This window comes from Felis catus, chromosome B3 (assembly GCF_018350175.1).
Source record: "Felis catus isolate Fca126 chromosome B3, F.catus_Fca126_mat1.0, whole genome shotgun sequence".
In the NCBI taxonomy this organism is placed as follows: Eukaryota; Metazoa; Chordata; class Mammalia; order Carnivora; family Felidae; genus Felis; species Felis catus.
In genome coordinates this window covers 133,950,789-133,975,060 of record NC_058373.1, presented here as the reverse complement: position 1 = coordinate 133,975,060, position 24,272 = coordinate 133,950,789, and the positions used below count along the sequence as shown (strand labels likewise).

The 24,272-nt window shown below is 51.8% G+C and overlaps 1 protein-coding gene across 11 annotated transcripts in view; it reads left to right on the top strand.

The window, feature by feature from the left end:
- TTC7B (tetratricopeptide repeat domain 7B) overlaps positions 1-24,272 on the top strand; it is a 255,087-nt gene that overhangs the window by 8,030 nt on the left and 222,785 nt on the right. For 10 of the 11 annotated variants that reach the window (XM_045060370.1, XM_045060371.1, XM_023255949.2 and 7 more), the window contains exons 2-3: positions 15,549-15,703; positions 21,711-21,879. In XM_045060370.1, the coding sequence (XP_044916305.1) occupies positions 15,549-15,703; positions 21,711-21,879 (324 nt within the window). Of the gene's footprint in view, positions 1-15,548; positions 15,704-21,710; positions 21,880-24,272 lie in introns of those variants that run through there. The other variant, XM_045060376.1, reaches the window with a different exon arrangement.

Here is a 24,272-nt window from a genome sequence, read left to right as displayed (position 1 = left end):
CTTGGTCCAAGGTGGGGGCTGGACATCTGCATTTTTTTTTTTAATGTTTATTTATTTTTGAGAGAGAGAGAGAGAGAGAGAGAGAGAGCACAAGTAAGGGAGGGGCAGAGAGAGAGAGAGACAGGGAGACACAGAATCCGAAGCAGGCTCCAGACTCTGAGCTGTTAGCCCAGAGCCTGACATGGGGCTCAAACCCACAAACCATGAGATCATGACCTGAGCTGAAGTCGGTCGCTTAACTGACTGAGCCACTCAGGTGCCCCGACGTGTGCATTTTTAAATAGAGCCTTAGGTGGGTTGTGTGATCAAGCGGGTCTGGAAGCCCTGCTCTCAACCATAATCCTTAGCATTTAATGAGTACCTCCTATGCGTGGGGACTGCACCTGAAGAAATAGAGTGAGGGGGTCACCAGCCACGAGGAGCTTCCAGCTCAGGGTAGTCACGTAATCTCTGGGCAGCTGAGTCGCCTGGGGGCTGCTTAGCAACTCAGATTCCCATGCTGGGCCCGAATTTCGCTTCAGGAAGCCATAGTGGGGTTGGGGTTCAGGAAGCACGATTGTTGACGAGCATAGGTGGTTGGAGCACAGCAAGTTCCAGGACCAGATTTTAGACACGGTTGTCCAAGTGGTGGGGACAGCGTGCCCCGCCTGCAGCCTGAGGAGAGCAATGACCGCGTTACGAGGCTTCGGGGTGCCGCTGGGTTACTGGGGGGCTGAGGGCAGGGTGCGCTGAGACGACAGTGGGAGGGGCCTGGCAGAGGGCCAGGAGGAGGATCTTGGGCAGGGCTGTGGCTTTAGGGTGACCAACATGTCCCAGTTGGCCTGACGCTTTCTTGGTTTTCAGAACTGAAAATCCTGTGTCCCGGGAACCCCCCAGGCCTGGGCAAGCAGGCCCGTAGTTCACCCTGTTAAGCAGATGGAGAGGTTTTTAGCAAAGAGGAAAGGAACCCGGTGCAAAGCAGGGCTTTGTCCTGTTAGACCTGGGTTCAGATCCCGGCTCTGATGCTGCTTGTCCGGACTTGGGTGAGTTACTCAGCTTCCCCGAGCCTCCCTCTTTAGCTCAAAGGTTGTTTTGAGGAGTAAAAGAGAGAATGCAGTTTCAGGCACCAGCAGTCATCTGCAGCAGCCTGCCTGAATCAGGAGTACTGTGTGTGGAAGGAGGTTAGAAAGGTCCAGACACTCAGCCCTTTACAGGGAGGAGGAAGCAGGCAGGGTGACAATGACAGCAGGGATAGCAGAGCCGTGCAGGAGGGGTTGAGGTGGGGTCCTGTTGTACTGACTTGTGGCTGAGGCCCAAAGCTGAACGGCAGTCGCTGTTAGCTGGGTCCCCGAACTAGTCAGTGCGGACCTGGGTCTGACAGACTCCCCAGCCCTCTCCTTGCAGCCTTCCATCCTGCACTTTAATGAGCCGGGATAGGATGTGGGGGTGTCATGATGTGTACTGGGGACGCAACAACGAATGTGACCCCTGGGCTGTCAGCCCCATAAGGGCAGGGCTGTTTCGCTCTTTTGTTCTCTGCTATATCTCAAGCACCAGTAACATGTCTGACACACAGTAGGTACTCAATTAGTTGTTCAGTGAACACCTTGGCCGCTGCCCTTGAGGAGTTAACTCGGATTCATTTCCTCCTCAAACACCTGCTGAGTGCATACTGGGTGCCAAGCCGCTGCCTGAGAGGGCCTGGGGTGCCGTGGTCATTAGGCCCACCCTGTGCTCTAGTGTAGCACACATGCTCAGTGCTGGGAGTGGGAGTGGGAGAGGACGAGGGCTGAGGAGGTCCTGGGGAGGGAGTGTCTACCTGAGAGGCTAAGACTCTTGGTATCGTCCCTCAGGTGACTGGATGGCCCCGCCTGCCTGGGGCTCTGGGTAAGTTCTGGCTGATGGACTGCTGTTCAGGCTGACTGAATGCCCATGACCTTCTCTTCCTGTGTCTCCTGTGCAACTGTAGGGTTGACACTTGCTGAGTGGCCAGGGCTCCCTGCTGCCTCTCCTTGTCCCTCCAGTCTCCTCACCTGTGGGCTGGTTCAGCCCCTTTGCTGTGAGGCCTGCCTCCCTTGAGTAACTGCCTTCTCTGGCCCTTGCAGGTTCTGAGTCCAAGAAGAAGCAGTATGTTTTCTCAAGTAAGGGGTGTTGAGTCGGTGAGGTGGTATTGCTGGGCATGTCGAGCACAGGGACCTGCAGTAAATGCCTTTCCTTTCTCTGGCCCGCCAGGCCAAGAGAGTCCGCTCTCCACTGAGTCTTGGGCCTGGAGGCCTGGGAAGGTGGGTCCCTCAGGCCCCTTGCAGCTGCCCCTCGGCCCGGGGCAGCCTCCTTCCTACCTCTGCCCCGCCGCACACACCAGTTTTGGCGTCTCCTTCTGCCTGGACTCTCACTTGGAGAAATCCTACCTCACCTGTCTTCTGAGTGTCCCTGGTGGTCTTTCCACCCCACTGTGCCTGGACTTGATGGCCCCACACTGTAGTCTTTGAGGGCAGGGACAGGATTAGAGCTTTGAATCTTCAAGAGATGCTTGCCGGCTCTGTGTGGGTATGCATTTAACTTGTCTGTGTGGGGCCAGCTTCCTGAGCGAGCCCTTTCCAAGCCTTCTGGGCTGGCCTGATAACATCCCCCTGCCCTGTTAGAGTCATTTCCTGCCCTGCTGAGCCCTGGGGACAGGCCAAACCAACTCCAAGATCATGACTTTCAAGTTACCTTTTCTCCTCTTAGACTAGGTTTTTCTAGGGAAGTGTGTGTGTGTGTGTGTGTGTGTGTGTGTGTGTGTGTGTGTATGTGCGTGTGTATGAGCGTGTGTGTGTTAAACCAGTATACTTATCTATTCTGCCAGCGCGGTGGAAATATTGTCTTCTGTTCCCACATTTTACTCTCTCATCCTGTCCCTCCAGCTTCTGCATTGTGCGTGAACACGGGCAGAAGGCTTTGGCTTGAAGCCTGGACTCTAACTACCAAGAGTTTCCCAGAATATAGCTTTCTGCCAACTTCTTTGAGCTCCTTAATCTTTGACTTATGGCATCTTTGCCTTTCAGTCAAGATCCAAATGGCCAGGTCCTCTGAACCGGGTCATAATTCAAGCAAAGATGGTGGAGGGGGAACAGAGGCAGCCCTGAGGTGGAAATGGGAAGGCCGGGGTCTCGGTCAACAATCATATCCCAGCTGCATGCCAGGCACGCCTGAGGGGGGCTGAGGTACCTGATTAGGTCCCGTCCGTGAAGGGGAGACTAGAGATTGACTCATTCCTTTCAGAAATATTTAAGGAATACCTACTGTGTGCCTTGGAGACAGGGTGTGAAGGGGAGAGTGACAGGGCAGAGGTCAGAGCCAAGGTGGTAAGGTACGGGGATTTTGGCTTTCACTTCGGGTGAAAGGGGAGCTCCCGGAGGGCTTTGAGGGGCCGGGCGGCATGACCTTCTCTTCTCTGTCCTGCTGCGTGGCCCTACCCCGGTTGAGCCCAGCTCCCGGCCTGCCCCTGCGTGCTGCATTTTGCGGGAGGAACCTTGCGCGTCATTTGCACTTGATGACAAGGGACCTCGGAGGCACTGCCACGCTTCTGCCATGTTTGTATTCCTGCTCTCACGCATTCTTTTCCCTTCTTAGGCCTTTTATCTGGATGGCATCCTCTCCTACCTCATGACGTTGCCTCATATTTTAGCGAGGAGATAGAGGCAGTTAGGAAACCCCCTTGTTTCCCACCACCGGATCTGTGTCCGCTTTCCCTCCTGTCACCGTGTGGAGGCTCCGGTTCCTTTCAAGGCCTGCACCCCCTTCACCTTGGCGCCCAATCGCCCTGTTGGAGCCTCCTCAGGACTTCACGGCTTCTGGCATTTCTCCTCGCCTCTGGATCAATTCTCTGTCTCTCTCTGTTTCCTGGATCATGCCCTAGAGGGTTCATAGATACCCAAGACTCTCCTGTAAAAACCTTCCTCAGTCCCACGTCTCTGTCTCCTCACTGCCCGCCTCTCTGCTCTGTCTCAGCAAAGCCTCTTCGAGGAACCTTTGTCTCCTCGGCCCTCTCGGAGCCCGTGTCCCTGCCCATCCCGCCGCTCTTCCTGTCAATGTCACCCTCCGATGTTGCCTCCCTGTTGCCAAATCCAGTGGTTACGTTTGTGCTCTTATTTTCTTCCCTGTTCCAGCTGCCTTTAACCCGCTTGGCCACTCCCTCTTTCTGGAAGCTTCTCAGCTCCGTTTTTGTAACAGGCAGTCCCGGTTTCTTTAACCTGGTCCTTTCGCTCACTCACTCTCCTCCAGCTTTGACGCCGACCTCCATCCACCGATGTGATGTCTCTACTTGGATATCGAATGTTATTTAAGTCTGTCGAAGCAGAACTCTTGGTCTTATTCCTCCTCCCCTACAGTAAACGGCAAAACGGTACCACGGTCTACTCCACTGTGCAGTGTCATATCTGAGATTAAAGAATTTATCTTTAATCCCCGTCCATTCCTCATCCCTCGTGCATCCGTTTCCTATTGCTGCCGCCACCGATTATTACACATTTACTGGCTTGAAACAATGCAGCTGTGTTCTCTGGCTGTTCTGGAGGCCACAGGTTGGAAGTGGGTCTCATTTAGGCTAACCTCAGGTGTCAGAGGGGCTGAGTTCCTTCTGGAGGCTCTCGGGAAGGCTCCATGCTTTTGCCTTCCTGGCCTCTGCGACTGCCCACATTCCCTGCCGCATGCCCCGCCTCCATCTTTAGAGCAAGGGGTTAGCTTCCTCTGTGACTATACCTGTTTTCACCACCATCTCCTCCTCTGAGCCGCCTACTTCCCTCTTCCCAGGACTCGGTGGTGCCCCCGAGGTAATCCGGAATAATCCTGTCTCAGGGTCATTAACTTAATCCCATCTGCAGAGTCCCTTTTGCCATGTAAGGTGACATATTCACAGGTCCCAGCAATTAGGGCACAGTCGTCTCTGGGGCGCAGGGGGTGTTATTCTGTGTGCCACACCTCCGGTCCCACCCATTAGTAAATCTTGTTTATTTTTACCTCCGAATCATGTCTTCCCCTCTGCCCGTCTCTCCCCTTCGGCACGATTTCTCACCTCTGCCCCCTTGTCCTGGCATCCGTCACCCCTCACCAGACTCCTCTGCCGTGACCTTCCAGCCATCCCTGCCGTTGCCTCGCCCTCTCCAGCCCCAAGTTCGTTCTCCACACGGCGGAGGGAGGGGTCTTCACAAAACCTAAACCGGATCACTTCAACCCCCTGCTTGCACACTCCCCGCCCCCTCCAGAGGCTTCCAGATGCTCTGAGAAGGAAAGCCGCACTCCTGAGCACAGTCGGCCACAGTGTGCTCGTGGCTGCCCTTACCCGCCTCTCTGACTCCCATCCGTCCCCGCCGCTCCAGCTGCACGGCCTTCTTGCTGTTCCTCACGCATGCCCAGTCTCAGGTAGCCACCCAGTCGCGCACTGCCACGCCGCCCTGTTGTAGCTCTCTGCGCGTCTCTTACCGCTACCTGGCCTTTTCCTGGTCTGTCTCCCCTTCTGGAATGTGAGCACCACGAGGGCAGAGGCGCTTCTGCCTCACCCACCACTGTGCGTGTCGGGTGCTGGCAGGTGCTAAGTAAATGCTGGCTGGTGGCTAATGTGTGCAGCACTCTGAGGTCAGGCCAAGGGAGCAGGAAAGCTTCTCCAAGGTGACCCTGAACTGCAGCTCACACGACGCCTGGGCTGTTGGCAGGAGAAGGGAGGGAGGTACAGCCTGTCCAGGCACCCCCAGGTGAGACAGATTGCCGCAGCCTCGGAAGGATGCGGGGGGCCTGGAGAGTGTGCATGTGGGAGGCTGGTGGCCCAGGGAGAGCGGTGACGAGCTCTACTTAATAACTGCAGACCCAGACCTCCCTCACCTGGTTCTGAGATGCCGGGCCAGGTCCTGCCAGCCCCCTGTGGGTGACCAGATTACGCACTCCCGAGTCAGCACACTCCAACACGGGCCATCTTCTTTTCTTGATTATTATGATTATTTTATTGGTTTTCAGAGAATTTAGTGATTCATCACTTGCATATAGCACCCAGCGCTCATCCCCACAAGTGCCCTCCTTCATGCCCATCATTCATTTAGTCCCCTCATCCCGGTCCACCTCCCCTCTTTTCTTTTTTATTAAAAAAATTTTTTTTTAACATTTACTCATTTTTGAGGGACAGAGAGAGACAGAGCCCGAGCAGGGGAGGGGCAGAGGGAGAGGGAGACACAGAATCCCAAGCAAGCTCCAGGCTCTGAGCCCCGATGTGGGGTTTGAACCCACGAACCACCAGATCATGATCTGAGTCGAAGTCGGACGCTTAACCGACTGAGCCACCCAGGCGCCCCTCCCCTCTTTTCTTGGTAAATTAACTAGTTAATGTTTTATGCAGGCAATGAATGTACACGGTAGTAAAAGTCAAATAATGCAAGAGAGAAAAGTAACTTTATTCCTACAGCATCCCTGTGTCCTGTTGCTCCTGTCCACAGATGTAGCCACTCTTGGAACTTTCCTGGGGGTCCTTTCAGAACTAGCGTATGGGGCGCCTGGGTGGCTCAGTCAGTTAAGCGTCCGACTTCAGCTCAGGTCATGATCTCACAGTCTGTGAGTTCGAGCCCCGCGTCGGGCTCTGTGCTGACAGCTCAGAACCTGGAGCCTGCTTCGGATTCTGCGTCCCCCTCTCTCTCTCTGCCCCTCCCCTGCTTGCTTGTGCTTTCTCTCTCAAAAATAAGTAAACATTAAAAAAAAATTAAAAAGAAATAGCATATCTGTATGTGTATTAGAAAGAGTGTTGTTGGTTTCTGGTTTTCACACACAATAGTAACATACTGCATACCCTGTTTTGTATCCCTCTCTGACGGTGTTACCTATTGCTGTGTAACAAACCCATCCTCAAACTTGGTGCCTTCAAATAGCCACCTTTTATTATTTTTCACCATTCTGGGCTTGCCAGGGGAGCCAGCTGTGGGTCTGCTCCGCGATGGAGCTGCCCTTGTCTGGGCCCTCTCCCGTGGCTGGGCCTGGCTGAGACGACTCAGCTGTGTTCCCTGTGGCCTTTCTTAGCCAGCCCGGCTGCGTTCTCAAGGTGGTCACAGAGAAGCGAGAGGACAGCAGACGCGAGTAAGCCCTTTTCCGAGCCTCTGTGTGTGTCACACGTGTCTGCGTCTGTCCTGTCAATCAGAGCAAGTTACGCGGCCAAGCCCACGTTCAGTGTGAGAAGCCAGAAAGCATGTGGGTTCAGGGGTATGAAGAGCTGGGGCCGCTCGTGCAGTCAGGTACCGCGGGACCGTATGTAGATCCGTTTCCTTCCGTGTAAGGGACGCGTTATGTCCCATCACGTGGGGCACGCCGCGGTGAGGACTGTGCAGGTTGTTTTCTGTCCTATGCTGTTCCCAGTGGGGCCGTATGTAGAAACATCCCCGTTGGTACACGTAGGTGCTCAGGAGTGCACGTATGTATGGGATAAGTTCCTAAGCCTGGAATTTCTGGGTCAGATGGTGCAGGTACATAAATCATTCTGTAGATGTTGCTAATTGCCCTCGGTCGACACTCGTACTGATTTACGCTCCTGCCGACAGTATCCCAGTGTCTATTTTTCTGTCACTTGCTGGTGGGGAGGGGATGACAAGTGCTGTGGGTGCTGGGGTACCTGTGACTTACAAGAAGCCAAGTAAATGAGACGAAATTCACTGAAGTCGTCCTGAGACCAAGAAATGGAGAACCTGGCTGACTTTGCAGGGCAACAACGGAGGTGCAGGGGACGCTGACAACGGCTGGACTTGAGCAGGGGTTTGTTTTTCCTCTTGGATCGGAGCCACCGCGGGATTGGTTTGAATAGACCTAAATGCTTCTCTATTGACAAATGCGAGTTGTTGAGAGTTTTTTGTATTGGTGTCACGTACTCCCTGGAATAGAGTGGAAACCTTAAGCTTTTTTCTTCCGCGTTGATCCAGTCTCTGGGTGTCAGCTGTTTATCCCATGAGGGAGAAGGCTGGGAGGAGGGGGCAGTCACCTGAAGTGGCAAAGGCCACACAGCACCTCCCTCCTTGGGGGAATCAGGGAGGCCAAGGCCGCCTGGGCATCGAGCAGGGCCAGCCGCCAGGCTTCGGAGATTGTCTGTTTGCAGATGAAGCTCAGCACAGGGCTCTCGCCCGGGGCCGATTCCCCACCTGCTTCTCAGGGAGGGTCCCCAGGAGCGGTCTCTGTTCAGCTTCAGGCTGTATCTCTACCTAAGTCCCTGGGAAGCTGGTTTCTGCAGCCTCACTTAAACCCTGAAAAATACCCGTGGGAAAGGTGGAAACCAGCCCCGAGCACCCCTGAGTCCCTCCTCACCCTGGTCACCTGACAGTCCTGGCAGGCGGAGCAGGAAGGGACTTAGGAACGGCCCGCGCAGCCCTGCGGCAGAAGGGTAAAATGGCTTGGCCAGCGTCACATGGCTGCTTGGGAGGGAAGCTGGGCCCCTTCTCTGGATGCTGATATCCACACGGTTCGTGCCTGACGCGCCGGGGTAACGGCGCAGGTAGACGGCCTGGGTTCAGAATTCCAGCTCCAGGACTGACTGGCCCTGTGACCTTTGGCACATGGCTTCACCTCTTGTGCCTGGTCCCCCATCCGTGAGGATGGAGGTTGAGAATAGGTCCTAGTGAGGTTTGGAGGACTAACGGGGTGATGTGATGTCTCAGCGCGCGGCACGGCATTTAGTAAGAGCCCAGCATGGCTTGTCTAGTAAGATTACACAACATTTTTATCGTCCTACTAGATCGCAGGCCTCTTGAGCACAGGGATTGTGTCCCCTAGAGCTTTCTGGCCTCCTAGATGCAACATAACCATTCTGGGAGATAGCAAGTCCAAGATGAATGGCAATGACACTAATCGTAACTCACATCTATTCAGTACCTGCTCTGTACTCTGTGCATTACACCCACGTCTAATCCTCGCCGACGCCAGGTGAGGAAACAGGCTCAGAGAGGTTAGGTAAGTTGCCCAGAGCCGCTCAGCTAAGTAAGCTAGGGAGCCGACCTTAAGCCTGGGGCTGCCTGAGGCCAGAGCTCTGTCTTCCACGTTGTACTCCTAGGCACCCTTGGTCCCACTATGCAGTCCTGCTGTGTTCCCTGCAGGGTGGGATGGCCGGCTGTGCCCTACCCTGTGCCTGGTGAGTGTGAGTAGGCAAGGGAGTGGGGAGAGATACTTAGATTTAAGTATTTCATGAGGCGGAATCCTCATGTAAGGGTTCCTTGTTCCAGTGGTGCAGCCAGAAACTCTCAAGGTAATTACAGAGCTCACCTTGTCTGCTCCCCACTTTTCAGGGACCACTTTTCTCTGTTGTCCCATGTCCAATGTTGTGAAAATTGTTTTTTCACGTATTTTTGTCTTGTGTTTATGGTTATTTTTTTCACTTGAGAGGGAGAGCGAGAGAGTGCATGCGCACATGCAGGGGAGGGGCAGAGAGAGAGAGAGAGAGAGAGAGAGAGAGAGAGAATCTTAAGCAGGCTCCACCCTCAAAGCAGAGCTTGACATGGGGCTCGATTCCATGACCCTGGGATCATGACCTGAGCTGAAATCAAGAGTCGGACGCTCAACTGACTGAGCCACCCAGGCGCCCTGTTTTATACGTTATTTTATACGGGAGGGTAAATCTGTTCCATCTTGGCTGGAAGCGAAAGTCTGTTTTTAACTTTTTATTCTCTTTTATTTCATACTTAATTCTTTAATCCAGCTGGAATTAATTTTCTTGCATGCCCTGAGGTGCCGTTTTTTTCCCCCTTGTGCCTCACTTTCCTAGCATGTAGATGGACATGCTATGGGCAGTAACAACTGGCTAGGTGACATCTGTGTCCTTTGTCACTCGTGGCCTCTGAATTGGGGACCCAGGGGTCCTTGACAAGAGCCGGCAGCGCCGGCTGAGGATGGAACCTCGCAGCCTCTGTAGAACTTCTCCAGTGTGAGTTCATAGCATGTTTTTCAGATCTTTGCCCTCCTGGTTGGGAGAGTGAGTGGTAGAGAAGTCACCTTTTTGGAAGGAGAGAAAAGGAAACATAATTTGCCTGGGCGATTCCCTGGAGCCTGAACAATTTTAAAGTTTCACAAATTATTTTGCAGCCGCTACGTTCATTTCAGATTTTCAATTTGCAGCCGCTCTTTGCTCAGAGCGCGCGGCTCCTTCGGGAACTGAGGAGCTGATCCTCGCCGACCTGGCAGGAAATCCCAACTCTTCCCCTCTTCCCCTCTCTGCCCTTCATGGTTCAGCTCTTGGAGTTCCCCGAACAACGGGGCTGCGCCATGCCTTTGCACGTTCTGTTTCTTCTGCTTGTGAACACGTACCTGTAACATTGCTGGTGAAGGCTTTGTCTCCTCCTCTTCCTCCAGTCCAGGACTGTGCACGTCTCCAGTGCCACTGCGTCGTGTGGAGCTTCAATGAGGGAAGGGACCGTGTCTCCTCAGTCTGAGCAAGGCCTCTTCCTCTCAGTGAACCTTTCCCAGGGCCCGTCCAGTGTTTCTGTTAGAGCTTGGCAGCAAGACTGGTGTGTTCCTCCATTATCCGGAGATCGATACGCTAAAAGTCTGTAAATCCTACAAAGCACTTAGGTGGTAGCTTTATACGTCTCTTTTTTTTTTTTAATTTTTTTTTTCAACGTTTTATTTATTTTTGGGACAGAGAGAGACAGAGCATGAACGGGGGAGGGGCAGAGAGAGAGGGAGACACAGAATTGGAAACAGGCTCCAGGCTCTGAGCCATCAGCCCAGAGCCCGACGCGGGGCTCGAACTCACGGACCGCGAGATCGTGACCTGGCTGAAGTCGGACGCTCAACCGACTGCGCCACCCAGGCACCCCGTATACGTCTCTTTATGTCGTCCTTTGTTTAAATATTTTTGCAAGCCTAGGATATACAAGCCGTGAAATGAGAGAGGTGGGACGTCGGGGCATTCTACCAAAGCCCTCAGTTGGGTTCTGTGGAAATTCCTTTTAGACGTGAGGGACCCTGGCAATGAGTATTGTTCGGTGAGGTGTTCTCAGATGGCCATTCTCAGCTGAAAGCCTGTTTGGTGGTCGGGAGATCTAGTCAGGATAGCAGTTTGGCCACTGTAACTAAGGTCCGAGTGACAGTGACCAAACAACAAGAGCCAAGTGGAAGTTAATGTTTCTGTCTCACGCAGTGATTGATCATAAGCGGTCTGGGGCTTGGTGGCAGTTCACGCGTGTTGGAGACCGAGGTTCCTCATGTTGTGCTGCTCTGTGGTCCTCAGTAGATGGCTTCCATCTGGAGGGTTAGAATGGATGCGCCATTTCCCAGCAGCGCGGACTCTTCCCAGCTATTGGGGTAGGGCGAGGAGGAACCGGAGGGTGAGCTCACTTCCTGTGGGGCCAGCAGAGAAGCTGCATGCGGCACTCTGTTCACATCCCACTGACCACAACTTAGCATCCAGCCCCCAGGGAGCCCGGGAAGTAGTCTCTACCTTGACAGCTATGGGCATGGATAAAACTCAGGGACTCTAATACTAAAGGAAAAAGGGGAGAATGAATATTTGGGGACAGTTGGCAGCTTCTGCTACAGGCAGGAGCAGACCTAACACTGGAGGGTGTAGTCCAAGTGCCTTGGCCTACCATTGAGTTACTTCACCGTTTATTGAACACTGGCTCTGTGCCAGACATTACGCTTGGTTGGCCCTGAGACTGAAAACAAGTGACATAGAGATTCTTCCTTCAGTCCTCTCATTTCAGTGTGGAAGGGGCAGATAAGTAAAGGCCTAGGCTGGCGTGCTTGAGGTTCCTGGTGGCAGCCGGGGGTGGCGTGGGATAGGGCACGTGCGGGGAGAGATGAGCAGTGCCCAAAAGATCAGTAGGTGTTTATCAAGGAGCGGTGGATGTGTTCTCCGCATTCCGAGTCATCCCAGAGGCGTGGAGGAGGTTCACTGGGCCCACGTGTGGAGAACTTGGCCGGAACCTGTTTTCCACGGAGATGGGGCTCAGTGGGGAGAGGGGAACCATTAGTTCCATGTTTTGCTCCCCGCTTGAGCCCTCCTGCTCGCCCACACCCTCTTCTCCGGCCACTTGGTCCGGTGCACTTTCCTTGCCTTTGCACCTTCCTTGTGCTCTGCTGTTCCCTCAGCCTGGTTTGTCCTTCCCTGTGCTATTTGCCAGTCCAGATCCTACTCATCCTGTAGGGTCTAGTTGAGAGGCATGGCAGGCCAGGCCACAGCATGTCCCTCCCCGAGAATGCATTAGCTCCATCCACGGTCTTGTTGTGATCACGGTATCCTTCCCATTTTATACATGGAGGCTGGTGCTTCAAGAGGGTGAGCAATGTGCCCCTGGTCGCATAACTAGAAAGAGGTGGCAGGCAGCAGAGGGCCCAGTCTGCTGTCCTTTCTGCTTGCTGGCCTAGCCATTCTGCTGGGGACGGCCATTTCAGCTGTAGGTCAGGGGAGCCCGCAGTGGGGAGTTCATCGGAGTGGGGAAAAATGCAGAGCGAGGAATCCTCAGTTCACACGTACAGTGGGGCTTTCTTAAAATTGCTCCCCCCCCCCCCCCCCCCCCAGAACACTGAGGTTAAATCCTAGAACCACAGTCCCAACGTGACAAACTGGGATTTATATCTATAACTCTGAATCTAACGTTATTTTAGCTTTTGGAAATTTAAAATCTACAGAAAAGAAAGTCCGTGTATATGAATAGTCTCACCCCAGAAATAACCACTGTTCCTGTCCCATCATATATACTTCCAGTGTTTAAAGAAGACTCGCCCTTTTTCCTAATATTAAGGTAAAACAATTCTGCTCAATGAAAACAATTCAAACTACACAGAGTTAAAAAATTACCCCAAATCCTACCATTCAGAAATTTTTATTACGCATTCTTAAGAGATACTCATTCTAGACCTGTTTTTAGGAAAACAGAATAAAGGTAAGTAGGCAGACTTTTATGAAGAGTGATCGCACATTCCTGTCCAACGTCACAGCCATCAGCCACGGGCAGCTTCTGGCCACTTGAAAGGTGGCTGGTTAGAATTGAGATGTGCCATATGTGCGAAGTACCCGTGAGATTTGGAAAGCTGTTTTTTAAAATTCATTTTTATTTACTAATTTTTTTTTTAAATAAGCTCTGCGCCCAACGTGGGGCTCGAACTCACGCCCCAGAGATCAGACTCACATGCTCCACCACCTGAGCCATCCAGGTGCCCCTAGATTTGGAAAACAATGCAAAGAAAGAACATAAAACTATGCCAGTAGTTAAAAAATACGGATTGCTTGTTCAACTGATAATATTTTAGATATATTGAGTTAGATAAAAGATATTATCAAAATTAATTATTTCACCTGGTTCTTTTTCCTTTTTTACAATAGCGACTGCAACTTTTAAAATAACGTGTGGCTTGTACACAGGTCTTGGGCGCAGCCGTTCTCGATTTGAAAAATAAAGTATTAATAAGTACTCATGGGAAAAAAGAAACAAAAGTGAATCTCAGGGAATTGTTGAACTCCAGATCAATGCTTCGGCACACGGCATCACTTCCTAAAAGAGTTCAATCAACTCTTCAAAAGACTGGAGTCGTGTGTGTGTGTGTGTGTGTGTGTGTGTGTGTGTGTGTGTGTGTTTTCTTTAAGCCTATATTCCCGTGTTTTGAAAGATGGTGCTCTAAAGCTCCTCCCAATTTTGATATATTGTCATTTTTGCACTGTGTTTAAAGCAGTCACAGTCTGTTCTTTAACTGTAATTCTTGTAGGCACCTAGTATCCTGTAGGTAAATGTGTGGACCCTCCCTGTCAGGCCTTTGCCCACATAGCCTTCACCCCTGAGTCCCGAGTTTCTTTATTAGCGGGATTTCATTCTCAAGAATGTGCACTTGGGCTACGCTTTGTGTCCCTGTGCCTTCTGTAGACGTGGCTTCACTGTCTTCGGTTCAGGATACTTCTGTGGATCTTGCCTGATCTTCCCCCTCATCTTGTAGGTGATTTGCTTTTTCTTCTTGGACACTTACAGAATTTTTGTGCTCAGTCACTTATCTCAGCCCTGTTCTGTTGTTGCTCGGCTTATCCTAGGACCCTCGGTCTCGTCTCTAAGAGACTATTTTAGGCTTCCTGGTGCACAGACAGAAGCACTGCTGAGAACTTTAGATTTGGCAGATCTGGGTCACTGACCACAGGACTTGGGAAGGCTCTCGTTCCAGCTTGCAGCCTTCAGTGGACCTACCACCCAGAATCTCAGCGGGTCCTCTGTGATTTTTTTTTCTTGAGTTAATTTTAGATTACCTAAACAATAGGCAAATCTGTTCTCCTTTCTGGGACTGGAATGTTAAAGGTAAAACTGAAGTCCATTCTGACCCTTTACTCCAGTTGAGGTCCTTGCCGCTCTGTATCCCGGTGGTAACCACGGTCATGGATTGGAGATATATCCTTCCAGACCTGTTTTGTCGCTCTTACATCTTGATACAATTGCATCCTGTCCCATGACAGCAGAAATACGTCATGCTCAGGCTGGTGTATGAATTGTTCTGGGTTTATTCAGAGCATCTAGATGTGCGGATCCCAAAGCGCTACTTCTGGAGTGAGCTCTTCATTCTAATTAACAAGCCAGCACGGATATTAGCAGAATTGCAACCATAAGTAGTATACTCTTAGGGGTAAAACCTGCATCTAGACATTCCCAGCTGTCCGTGTCTATATAGCTTCGACTTTTAGGCAGAAACAGACTGCATGCAACTCAGGTGTTTTTGACACAACTCGTTTTAAGAATCTCACTGTAGGGGCGCCTGGGTGGCTCAGTCGGTTAAGCGTCTGACTTCGGCTCAGGTCATGATCTCATGGTTTGTGAGTTCGAGCCCCGTGTCGGGCTCTGTGCTGACAGCTCAGAGCCTGGAGCCTGCTTTCGATTCTGTGTCTCCTCTCTCTGCCCCTCCCCGACTTGTGCTTTGTCCTCTCTGTCTCTCAAAAATAAATAAATGTAAAAAAAAATAATAATAAAAATCTGACTGTAGAAGATATTCTGCCAGCTCACCTCCGCATTATAAGGCCATAGAACACAACAGAACTAGGAGATTTCACCGCATTGCTCTTGGAAAATACATAGTATTGTTTTATAAAGATCATGCTGAAAAATATCGTAAGACAACTTTGTGTTTTCCTACTGAATTTGGGCTCTCTCTGTTAACATATATCAAGTCTTTCTAGATTCAATCAATGTGTGACAAAGGAATGAGCTACCACCTGTCTGAGTACAAACTCTGGAACATTCTTTTTTTTTTAATGTTTATTTATTTTTGAGAGAGAGCATGAGTCGTGGAGGGGCAGAGCAGGGATGGACAGAGGATCTGAAGAGGGCTCTGTGATGACAGCAGCAAGCCCTACGTGGGGCTCAAGCCCATGAACCGTGAGATCATGACCTGAGCCGAGGTCGGACGCTCAGTCGACTGAGCCACCCGGATGTCCCTGGAACATTCTTATTAATGAACAGAATTCACCATAAGATGGTGCCTTCTTGGACTCCATCTAAGGTTATGAAGTTCCAGAAGGGCCTTGCTGGGGGCACGGCGCAAGGGTGTGGTGGTCCTGAAGTCCTTGGGGGGCCTTCCCACTTAGCCTCTCACTTTGTTCTCTGCAGATGACATGGCAGAGCTCCTCCTCGGGGAGTCGAAGCTGGAGCAGTACCTGAAGGAACACCCCCTACGGCAGGGGGCCAGTCCCCGAGGCCCCAGGCCCCAGCTGACCGAGGTCCGCAAGCATCTGACCGCCGCCCTGGACCGGGGGAACCTGAAGGTACTGTGGGTGCCCGAGATGCGGGGGGCGGAGGGGTGACGCTGGGCCCGCCCCGCTCCGGGCAGTGAGCAGTTACGAGGAGCCGGGCAGGTGGGGAGCACGTCTGTACCCTGCCGTGGCTTCTGGGAAGCAGGCCGACCCGCTGCGCGATTGCTGTGCCGGACCCACGGCTGGCTGACCACCGTGGGGGGGCTTCCGGCTCCTAGGGGCCTCTCTGGTGATTCTTCGACGACACATTATCCTGAAGCATCATCTGCCCCAGGTGCTTGGATAAAGCTGCCGTCTGAGGCCCAGAGCTCAACCTGCCACCTTGGCCCACTGTAGGGAGGAGAGGAGTTGATCAGGAGTGCCCTTTACCGCCAGTTCCTGCCCGAGACACGCACGTCCTGAGAACTGTGTGGGGCCCCTGCTGGTGACCGCAGGCCTGGTACCTTGGTGTGGGAAGGAGCCAGGACAGGAACTGCCCTCTGCCTGAGCAATGACCTGTTCCTCACGGCACAGAACCCTGAAGCGCTACCCTTCTGCTGTCCGCCTGCTCTGTCTTCTGGTCTCTGCACCCAGCTTGCCCTCTCCCTCTCACCACAGTCCTTTCTTGCTTCCTTTGAATCTCCCTTCATCTGGATTTCACTCCCCCTCCTCCCTCCCCACCGTTACCTCGCTTGCGGGGCTCTGCACACTCCGTGGCCCCGAAGGCTGGCTCTTATCGCTTCTGCAGGCTGCTGCCCGTACCTAGCCCGTTCCCATCATCTTCTCTAGCCGCCGTTGTGCTCTTGTGTCCCGCTCACTGTTATCACAGCTCCAGAACTGTTTCATCATCGCAAAGTGAAACTACGCATTACCCTCTAACTCTCCATGCCCCCCTCTCCCCGCTCCTGGCAACCCCCATTCTGCTTTCTGTCTCTGTGATATTTCCTGCTGCAGATCCGTTATAGAAGTGGAATTGTATAGTATTCGGTTTTTTTATGACTTGCTTATTTTATTCATATTATGTCCTCGAGGTTCATCCATGTCGTAGCACATATCAGAATTTCCTTCCCCTTTAAGGCTGAATAATACTCTGCTGTGTGTTTAAGCTGCGTTGTGTTTATTCATCCATCAATCAGTGGACACTGATGTTGCTTTTACCTTTTGGTAGTTTGAATAATGCTGATATACACATGGGTTTACAGATATCTCTTCAAGATCTTGCTTTCAATTCTTTTGGGCATATACCCAGAAGTGGGATTGCTGAATCATATGCTAATTCTAGGTTTAATTTTTTGAGGAACCTCCATACTGTTACACTGTTTTCCCCAGCAGCTGCACTATTTTACATTTTACATTCTCACCAACACTGAGTTCCAATTTCACAACATTCTTGCCAGCATTTTGTATTTGTGTGTGTGTGTGTGTGTGTGTGTGTGTGTGTGTGTGTGGTGTTGTTTTTGGATAGTAGCCATCCTAATACTTTTGAGGTGGTATCTCATTGTGGTTTTGATTTGTATTTCCCTAATGATCAGTGATGTTGAGCATCTTGTCATGTGCTCATGGCCATCTGTAGGTCTCTGGAGAAATATCTATTCAAGTGCGCTGGCCAGCTTTTATTCAGGTTGGGTTTTTGTTGTTGTTGAGTTGTATCTCTTTGCTTGTGACCTGGATGATTTCTCTTTCCCTTTTCTTTACTTCCTGTCTCCAAATCCTCTGGGACTTTACTCTCCTGTTTGTGTACATCCCCTCCCCCCCACCCCAAGAGGCCATGTTTTCCTCGACTTTACCTTCTGTATCTGTTTTGGAAACCTGTGCCTATTCCCAAATTGCTGTGTGTGTGGCCCCAAGGAGATCATTTCCCTCCCTGGGGCTTAGCTTCTCTTGGTTTGAAAGGGGTTGGCTGTTGGAGGGGTGAGCTTGGACCCTCCCAGCTCCAGTATATTCCAAGCCTGCGAGCTTTCATTCTGAGATGTCCTTCCTCCCTGTTATCTGATCACCTCCTTGGCCCCGGAGCAGTTGAGGGCGTGGGCAGCGTTTGAATATGTGAGTGTTAGTGTTCATCAGTTATGTGGCTGCAGGCTTCTGGAAACCCTGGCAGAAAGCCTCCTTTCAAAATGGCCTTTGTGTATGTCTGTCTCCAGTGGACATAGCCCCAGGCCCCTCAGAGGCTGACTTGAGAGCGTTCACTTTAATATAGGAAGTTCAGTTTAGTAAGCACTTGGTGCTGCAGGTGGGGCTTTAAAAACACATGTTCTCTCTTTCCTTGTTGCTTTCCAGGGGCCACGATACACTTTTCTTCAAAGTCAGCTCATGATACTAGCAGGTGTTCATCAGTGCGAAGGGGTAGAAGGACAGTGGACACGAGGGGCCACGCTTCACAGTGGCAGCCGTCAGATTCAAGTACTACTCCAAGAGGATGTGGCTGTGTGTTAGGGGAGAAAGGCTGAGGATCCCGCTCCAGGCCTGACATCTGGCTAGTTTCTTTCCCCCCTTCCAGACCCCTAACTTCATGGTGAAAAGTTGACCTTTTGTGTTACCAGGTGCTGCTGGGTTTTGCTCTCCACCCTCGACAACCCAGTGTAGTGGTAAGAACACGGAATTTCAAGTTAGAATGCCTGAGTTTGTGTTCCAGTTCTGGATTTATAAGCTGTGTGACTCGGCAAAGTTACTTAACCTCTCTGAGCTTCACGCTGCTCATCTGTAAGCATATAGTTAGCTCAGGGTTGTTTTGAGGCCCGGACGTGGAAGTTCTTTCACAGGCACACAGCACCAGGGACCTGTCATTTGTTGCTGTTTTACTGGTTCTACCTGGAGGAATGTTCTCCTCCTACCATTTCGTAGCTTCCTCTACCCTATACAGAGTGTTCCAGAGTCACACAACTTTTGTACGGGAAACTTCCTCTCTTCTTGACCTTACATCGGTTTGTCTCCTGGTTGGGAGCTTGCTAAAGCCCAGTGCAGACAAGGTACCCACAAAAGACACGTGGACTGAGGCAGGAAGGACCAGAGCAAGGGGGCGATGTGGCGTGGCGGAAAGAGCCTGACCTGGGAGTCAGGAGCCCTGCTTCTGATTCAAGTCAAGAGAACTGTGTTTATCAAGGGCAAGGCCACGCCCGAACACCGTGGGGGAGGTGCTCTCCGTCCGCCTGTGGCCGATTGGACTCACCCAGCAAGGCTGTTCCCTGCATCTAAACTGTGCCTTTCCGCTTGTAATTCTCTTCAGGCTCCTAGATCTTTTCCATCTGGCCTCGTAGTCTACTTTTCTTTTCGAAAAAAAAAAAAAAAAACTTACACTTTTTTCAAGCTGAATATTAAAAATCTTTTTCTGTTGGTAAAAAATACATAACACAAAATTTAGCGTTATAGCCATTTTTCAGTATACAGTTTCAGTGGCATGGAGTGCATTCACACTGTTGTGCAACCGTCTCCACCAGCCGTCTCCAGAACCTTTTCATTGTCCCAGGATGAAGCGCTAAGCCTCTTAGACACCAGCTTCCGCCGCCCCTCCCCCTTGCTTTTAAGCCAGTGGTCTCGGGCCGGAGGGCTTGAGGTAGGAAGGAAGACACAGCCTAGTCGGCCAGGAAGCCTTTCCTCTGGGTGGAGAACCCAGCGGTGGGTGCTTTTGTTATCGCTCTTTTTCTCTTAAGTCTGCTTTGATTTCTGCGTTTGCAGATGTAATTCTAATTTCTTGCATTGGTGCCCCCCCCCCCGACTGCCCCCACTTAAAACTCTTTTGTTCCCTTTTTTTTTAAAATTTTTTTTTAACGTTTATTTTTGAGACAGAGAGATACAGAGCATGAATAGGGGAGGGTCAGAGCAAGAGGGAGACACAGAATCCGAAGCAGGCTCCAGGCTCCGAGCTGTCAGCACAGAGCCTGGCTCGGGGCTCGAACTCACAGACCGTGAGATCATGACCTGAGCCGAAGTCGGACGCTCAACCGACGGAGCCACCCAGGCGCCCCTAGAGCATGACACTCTTGATCTCAGGGTTGTGGGTTCAAGCCCCACATTGGGCGTGGAGCCTACTTAAAAAAGGATAATAGTGAACTTAAATGAAAAAGAAACCCCTTTGTTCCCTTCACTTCCTGTGCCCATTTTGCCATCTCTCCAGTGCTGCCTGTTGCCCCTGTTCCCTTTCGAGAAATAACGTTATGATTTCACTTATATGTGGAATCTAAAAAACAACAAATGAGTAAACAGATAAACAAAAAGTAGAAACAGACTCATAAATACCGAGAACAAACTGATGGGTGCCAGAGGGGAGGGGAGGGAGAGGTGGGTAAAATTGGGTGAAGGGGAGCGGGAGATACAAGCTTGCAGTTTTGGGCTGAAGAAGTCATGGGGGTAAAAGGCACAGCCTGGGGAACACATTAATGGTATCCTAAGAGCATCCTCTGGTGACAGACGGTAGTTACACTTGTGGTGAGCACAGCCTAGCTTACGGAGTTGTCCAATCACCATGTTATGCACCGGAAACTAATGTAACATTGTGTGCCAACTGTACTCGAAGAAAAAAGAAAGAAATGCCTGGAAGCTGACCATCCTGGCGGACAGCTGCTTTGCCATGCTCTGGCAGGTGACCTGTGCATTGCCCACCCCCTCCCAGCTGCAGGCTGCGGGACAGTGCAGCTTCCTGGCGAGCTCCTGTATGCTGGCGAAGCTAGCCTCGCGTAGCTTGGGTTCCAGGGAGAGGGCCTGCGCCAGGGTATAAATCTGCTTCCTTCTATAGGTGGCTGGGTCGTCTCTTCTTTTCCTACTGAGGAGCGGTGGCCTGGAAGAAGGGCGGGGGTGAGGTGGGTGTGGACTGGGGGAGCCAAGTGCTCCTGCCTGGAGAGGAACGAGGGCCCATCAGATGACTGTTAGAGCTTGCAGCCTCTGTGGAGGGGACGAGGGCTCAGTCACCTTGACAAGAAGAATGGCTCAGTGGGAGAAGTTTGCCCCTGGAAAGAGAAGTCCTGGGTTTTGCACTAATTTGTCTATTATTATTTTAAAATGTTTATTTATTTATTTTGGGGGGAGAGAGAGAGAGAGAGAGAGAGAGAGAGAGAGAGAGAGAGAGAGAACACGCATGCACATGCAGGGGGTAGGGGCAGAGAGACGGAGAGAGAGAATCCTAAGCAGGCCCTGCATTGTCAGCACAGAGCCTGACATAGGGCTTGATCCCATGAACTGTGGGATCATGACCTGAGCCAAAATCAAGAGTCAGACGCTTAACCAACTGAGTCACCCAGGTGCCCTGCACCAATTTAGAAAGCCTCTCTCCTGGAGTCCTTTGGGTTACGGTCTGGTGGCATACCCCCTGTGCAATGGGCAGGACCTACCCGGATGTCCTTTTTTGAGACAGGTGCTTGTATGTTTTTGTTCATAAAGTGTCCCTTCCATTCTGGGCCCAGCATAGCCAAGCACAGGGGCCGGAGGGGAGCCTCAGTGTTCTGTTTTGTTTTGTTTTGTTTTACAGCAGCTTTATTGAAATGTAATTCATGTGCCATATAATTCTCCCATTTAAAATGTCCGATTCAGTGGGGTTTTTTTTGTATATTCAGAGACTCGTGCAGTCATTACCCTCAGTTTAGAACATTTTCAACACCCCCCAAAATAAACCCGTACCCATTAGCAGTCACCTGCCATCCTCCCACCCACCGGCCCCAGGCAAACGGTAATCTACCTCCTGCCTCTATAGGTTTGACCATTCAGGCCATTTCATATAAATGGAAGCATTAAATATGTAGCCATTTGCGATTGGCTTTTTCACTTGCCGTAAGGTTTCTGAGGTTCATCTGTGCTGTGGCGTGGGCCAGTACTTCATTTCTCACTCTGGCTGAGGATTATTCCACCGCGAGGCTAGTCCACATTTTCCTTATCCGTTCCTCAGTCGATGGGCATTTGGGTTGTTTCCACTTCGGGGCCGTCGTGCTGTGCACGTTCAAGTGTGGGTTCTGTGTAGAGAGCCTCAAGGCTTTGCAGCAGCAGGTGGAGGGCCCCCGAGGGAGCGTGACTCAGAGCATCGTCGGAAAATGTTTCTCTCTCCTTTTCCTTCTAGTCAGAGTTCCTACAAGAATCCAGTCTGATCATGGCCAAGTTGAATTACGTGGAAGGAGATTATAAGGAGGCTCTCAACATCTATGCCCGCGGGGGCCTCGATGATCTGCCGCTGACCGCCGTCCCTCCTTACAGGCTGCGCCTGATTGCGGAAGCCTACGCTACCAAAGGTGAGCCCGCGCCTTCCCTCCCCGGAGGCCGTTCCCCGGAGGCCGTCCCCCGGGGCCACGCTGCCCTGCGTGGAGCCTGCAGGCTGACCCGTGCCCTGGACTGGCAGTCCCCAGCAAGGCCTCGGGGTGGAGCCCACCACGTGCATTGCATAGTTCAGGCCCAGCCACACTCTGCTTCCTCAGAGCCTCCGGTCTGCAGTTCTCACCAAAACAAGGAAAGGCCAAACACGGAAAGGGTGCTGATAACTAATCTGCAAGGAAAGCAGGGGTTTATGGGGTAATGGGGGATCCTGCACAGCACATGCAGGGAGTCTTGTCATAGGGCCACGTGGCCACGTGGCCGACCAGTCGTATTCATTGATGCCGCCTCTGGGCTAATTAAGGCTGATCGGTCCCTGCGGATGGCCATCCCTGGCACAGTCAGTCGTCCAGTGTTTAGCTGTGTGCCTGGGGGCTGTGGGGGTAGAAGCAAGTATAAATCACCCCAGTTGCCAGGAAGGAGTTTGTAACCAAATGTGTGAGAATGCAGTCTCAGAGAGGGAAAAATGCCAGAGGCAGGACACATACATTATTTGACCTTTCCAAGCTGCTACTTCCTCATCTGTGAAATGGGTATGATCATATTCGCTTCACAGATGTATTCTAAGGATTCAGTCAAATAATGTATGCAAAGCACCACAGTACCTGGCCTATGAAATGCTTATTAAATAACATTTTAAAAGATCAGCGCCAAACAAGGAGCAAACGGTAAAAGTCGGGCACAGCTAACAGCTTTTTGGAGACAACAGAGGTCGCACGGACCCACAGGGCCAGGAAGGCTTCCTGGAGGAGGAGGGACACTTTGAATTCCAAAGGTCTTGGGAGGAAAGGGACCATTTGAAGCTGCTCCTCTCCCTCCTGCCACCTACCGTCCAAACCGTGCATGTCATGGACTGTGGCTGGGCACAGGGGCCACCAGAACGGCGGCGAGCCGGTCATCTGTGTGCTGCTGGCTGTCTGACTGGTTGTCCTATGCGATATTAAAGACCTGGCCCGAGGCACACTTATGAGCTTTGTGACAGGGGTGACATAGTCGCCCAGTTCCCTGGGGAGCCTCGAGTACTGCCAGGTTCATCTACTTAATCTTCTCTACATCCGTGTGGGCTGGGAAAGGATGCCGTCTGTCTGGCCAGGGCGTTTGGTGGTTTGCTGCCCCCTTCTTCGTGGTGCCCACTCCGTCACCTCACATCACCTCACGTGGCTTAGGCTTATGGGAGCTCGTGTGTGATTTGGGGCCAGGAACGATCTTCTCCAGTGAGAACAGAGCTTCCTCTGGCAGTTTCCAGTCCCCTGGGGGCTGGTGGATTTAGCCAGGGGTGTTTGCTAGCTGGGGGTGGGGGATGGCTCTGAGGCCTGCTTCGCAGCAACAGCTCAGGTGCTCGCATTGGCTCCAAGACAGGCTGGGGGGGCAGACCATCCACAGGTGGCACTGCCAGCAGAGACTCGTGGCTGCAGGTGGGCAAGGAGGACAGAAGACTTGGTCCCTGAGTTGCCCTGGGTGACATGTGGTGAGCAGGGGGCCCCTAGCCATGGTGCTGAGGTACTTGGCTCTTTTTTAAAAGAAATTTTCTTAATGTTTATTTATTTGTGTGTGTGTGTGTGTGTGTGTGTGTGTGTGTGTGTGAGAGAGAGAGAGAGAGAGAGAGAGAGAGAGTGCACGCGGCAGAGAGAGAGACGGAGACACAGAATCCCAAGCAGGCTCCAGGCTCTGAGCTGTCAGCACAGAGCCTGATGTGAGGCTCAGACCCATGAACCCTGAGATCATGACCTGAACTGAAATCGGGTCACTTAACCGACGGAGCCACCCAGGCACCCTGAGGCACTTGGCTCTTGAGACACGCTGCCCGGCTCACGGGAGACCGGGCCCTGGCTAGCTTCTGACTTCCGTGGGTACATTCAGTGTCACACGTGGATGGGAGAGGGAAGGGTCACTTTTGCCAGTGGAGGCCCCCAGCCCTGAGAACCCGCGTCGGCCACGTGAGAGGCAGCGTGGACCACCAGCGCTTAGCCATCTTTCTGGGTCCAATGCCTGCCTCCATCATGTACTGGCTCTGCGCCCTTGTGCAAATATTCTTAATGGCTCTGTACCTCAGTTTCCCCATCTGTCAAGCTCTCCTTGGGTTGTCATGAGGATTACATGAGATAGTATATAGAAAATGCTTAAAACAGTGCCTGGCGCATAATGAACATGATACAACTCTTGGCTTACAAGCTAAGTGTTTAAAGGAGGGACCACAAGAAGTGACTATGAGTGGCAGAAAAGTTGCCCCTTTAGTTCATGGAGATGCCCAAAGACAGGCCAGTTTCTCTGAGGAGTTCAAGAGGCTCTTGGTCTTAACTCTGTGTAGCAATAC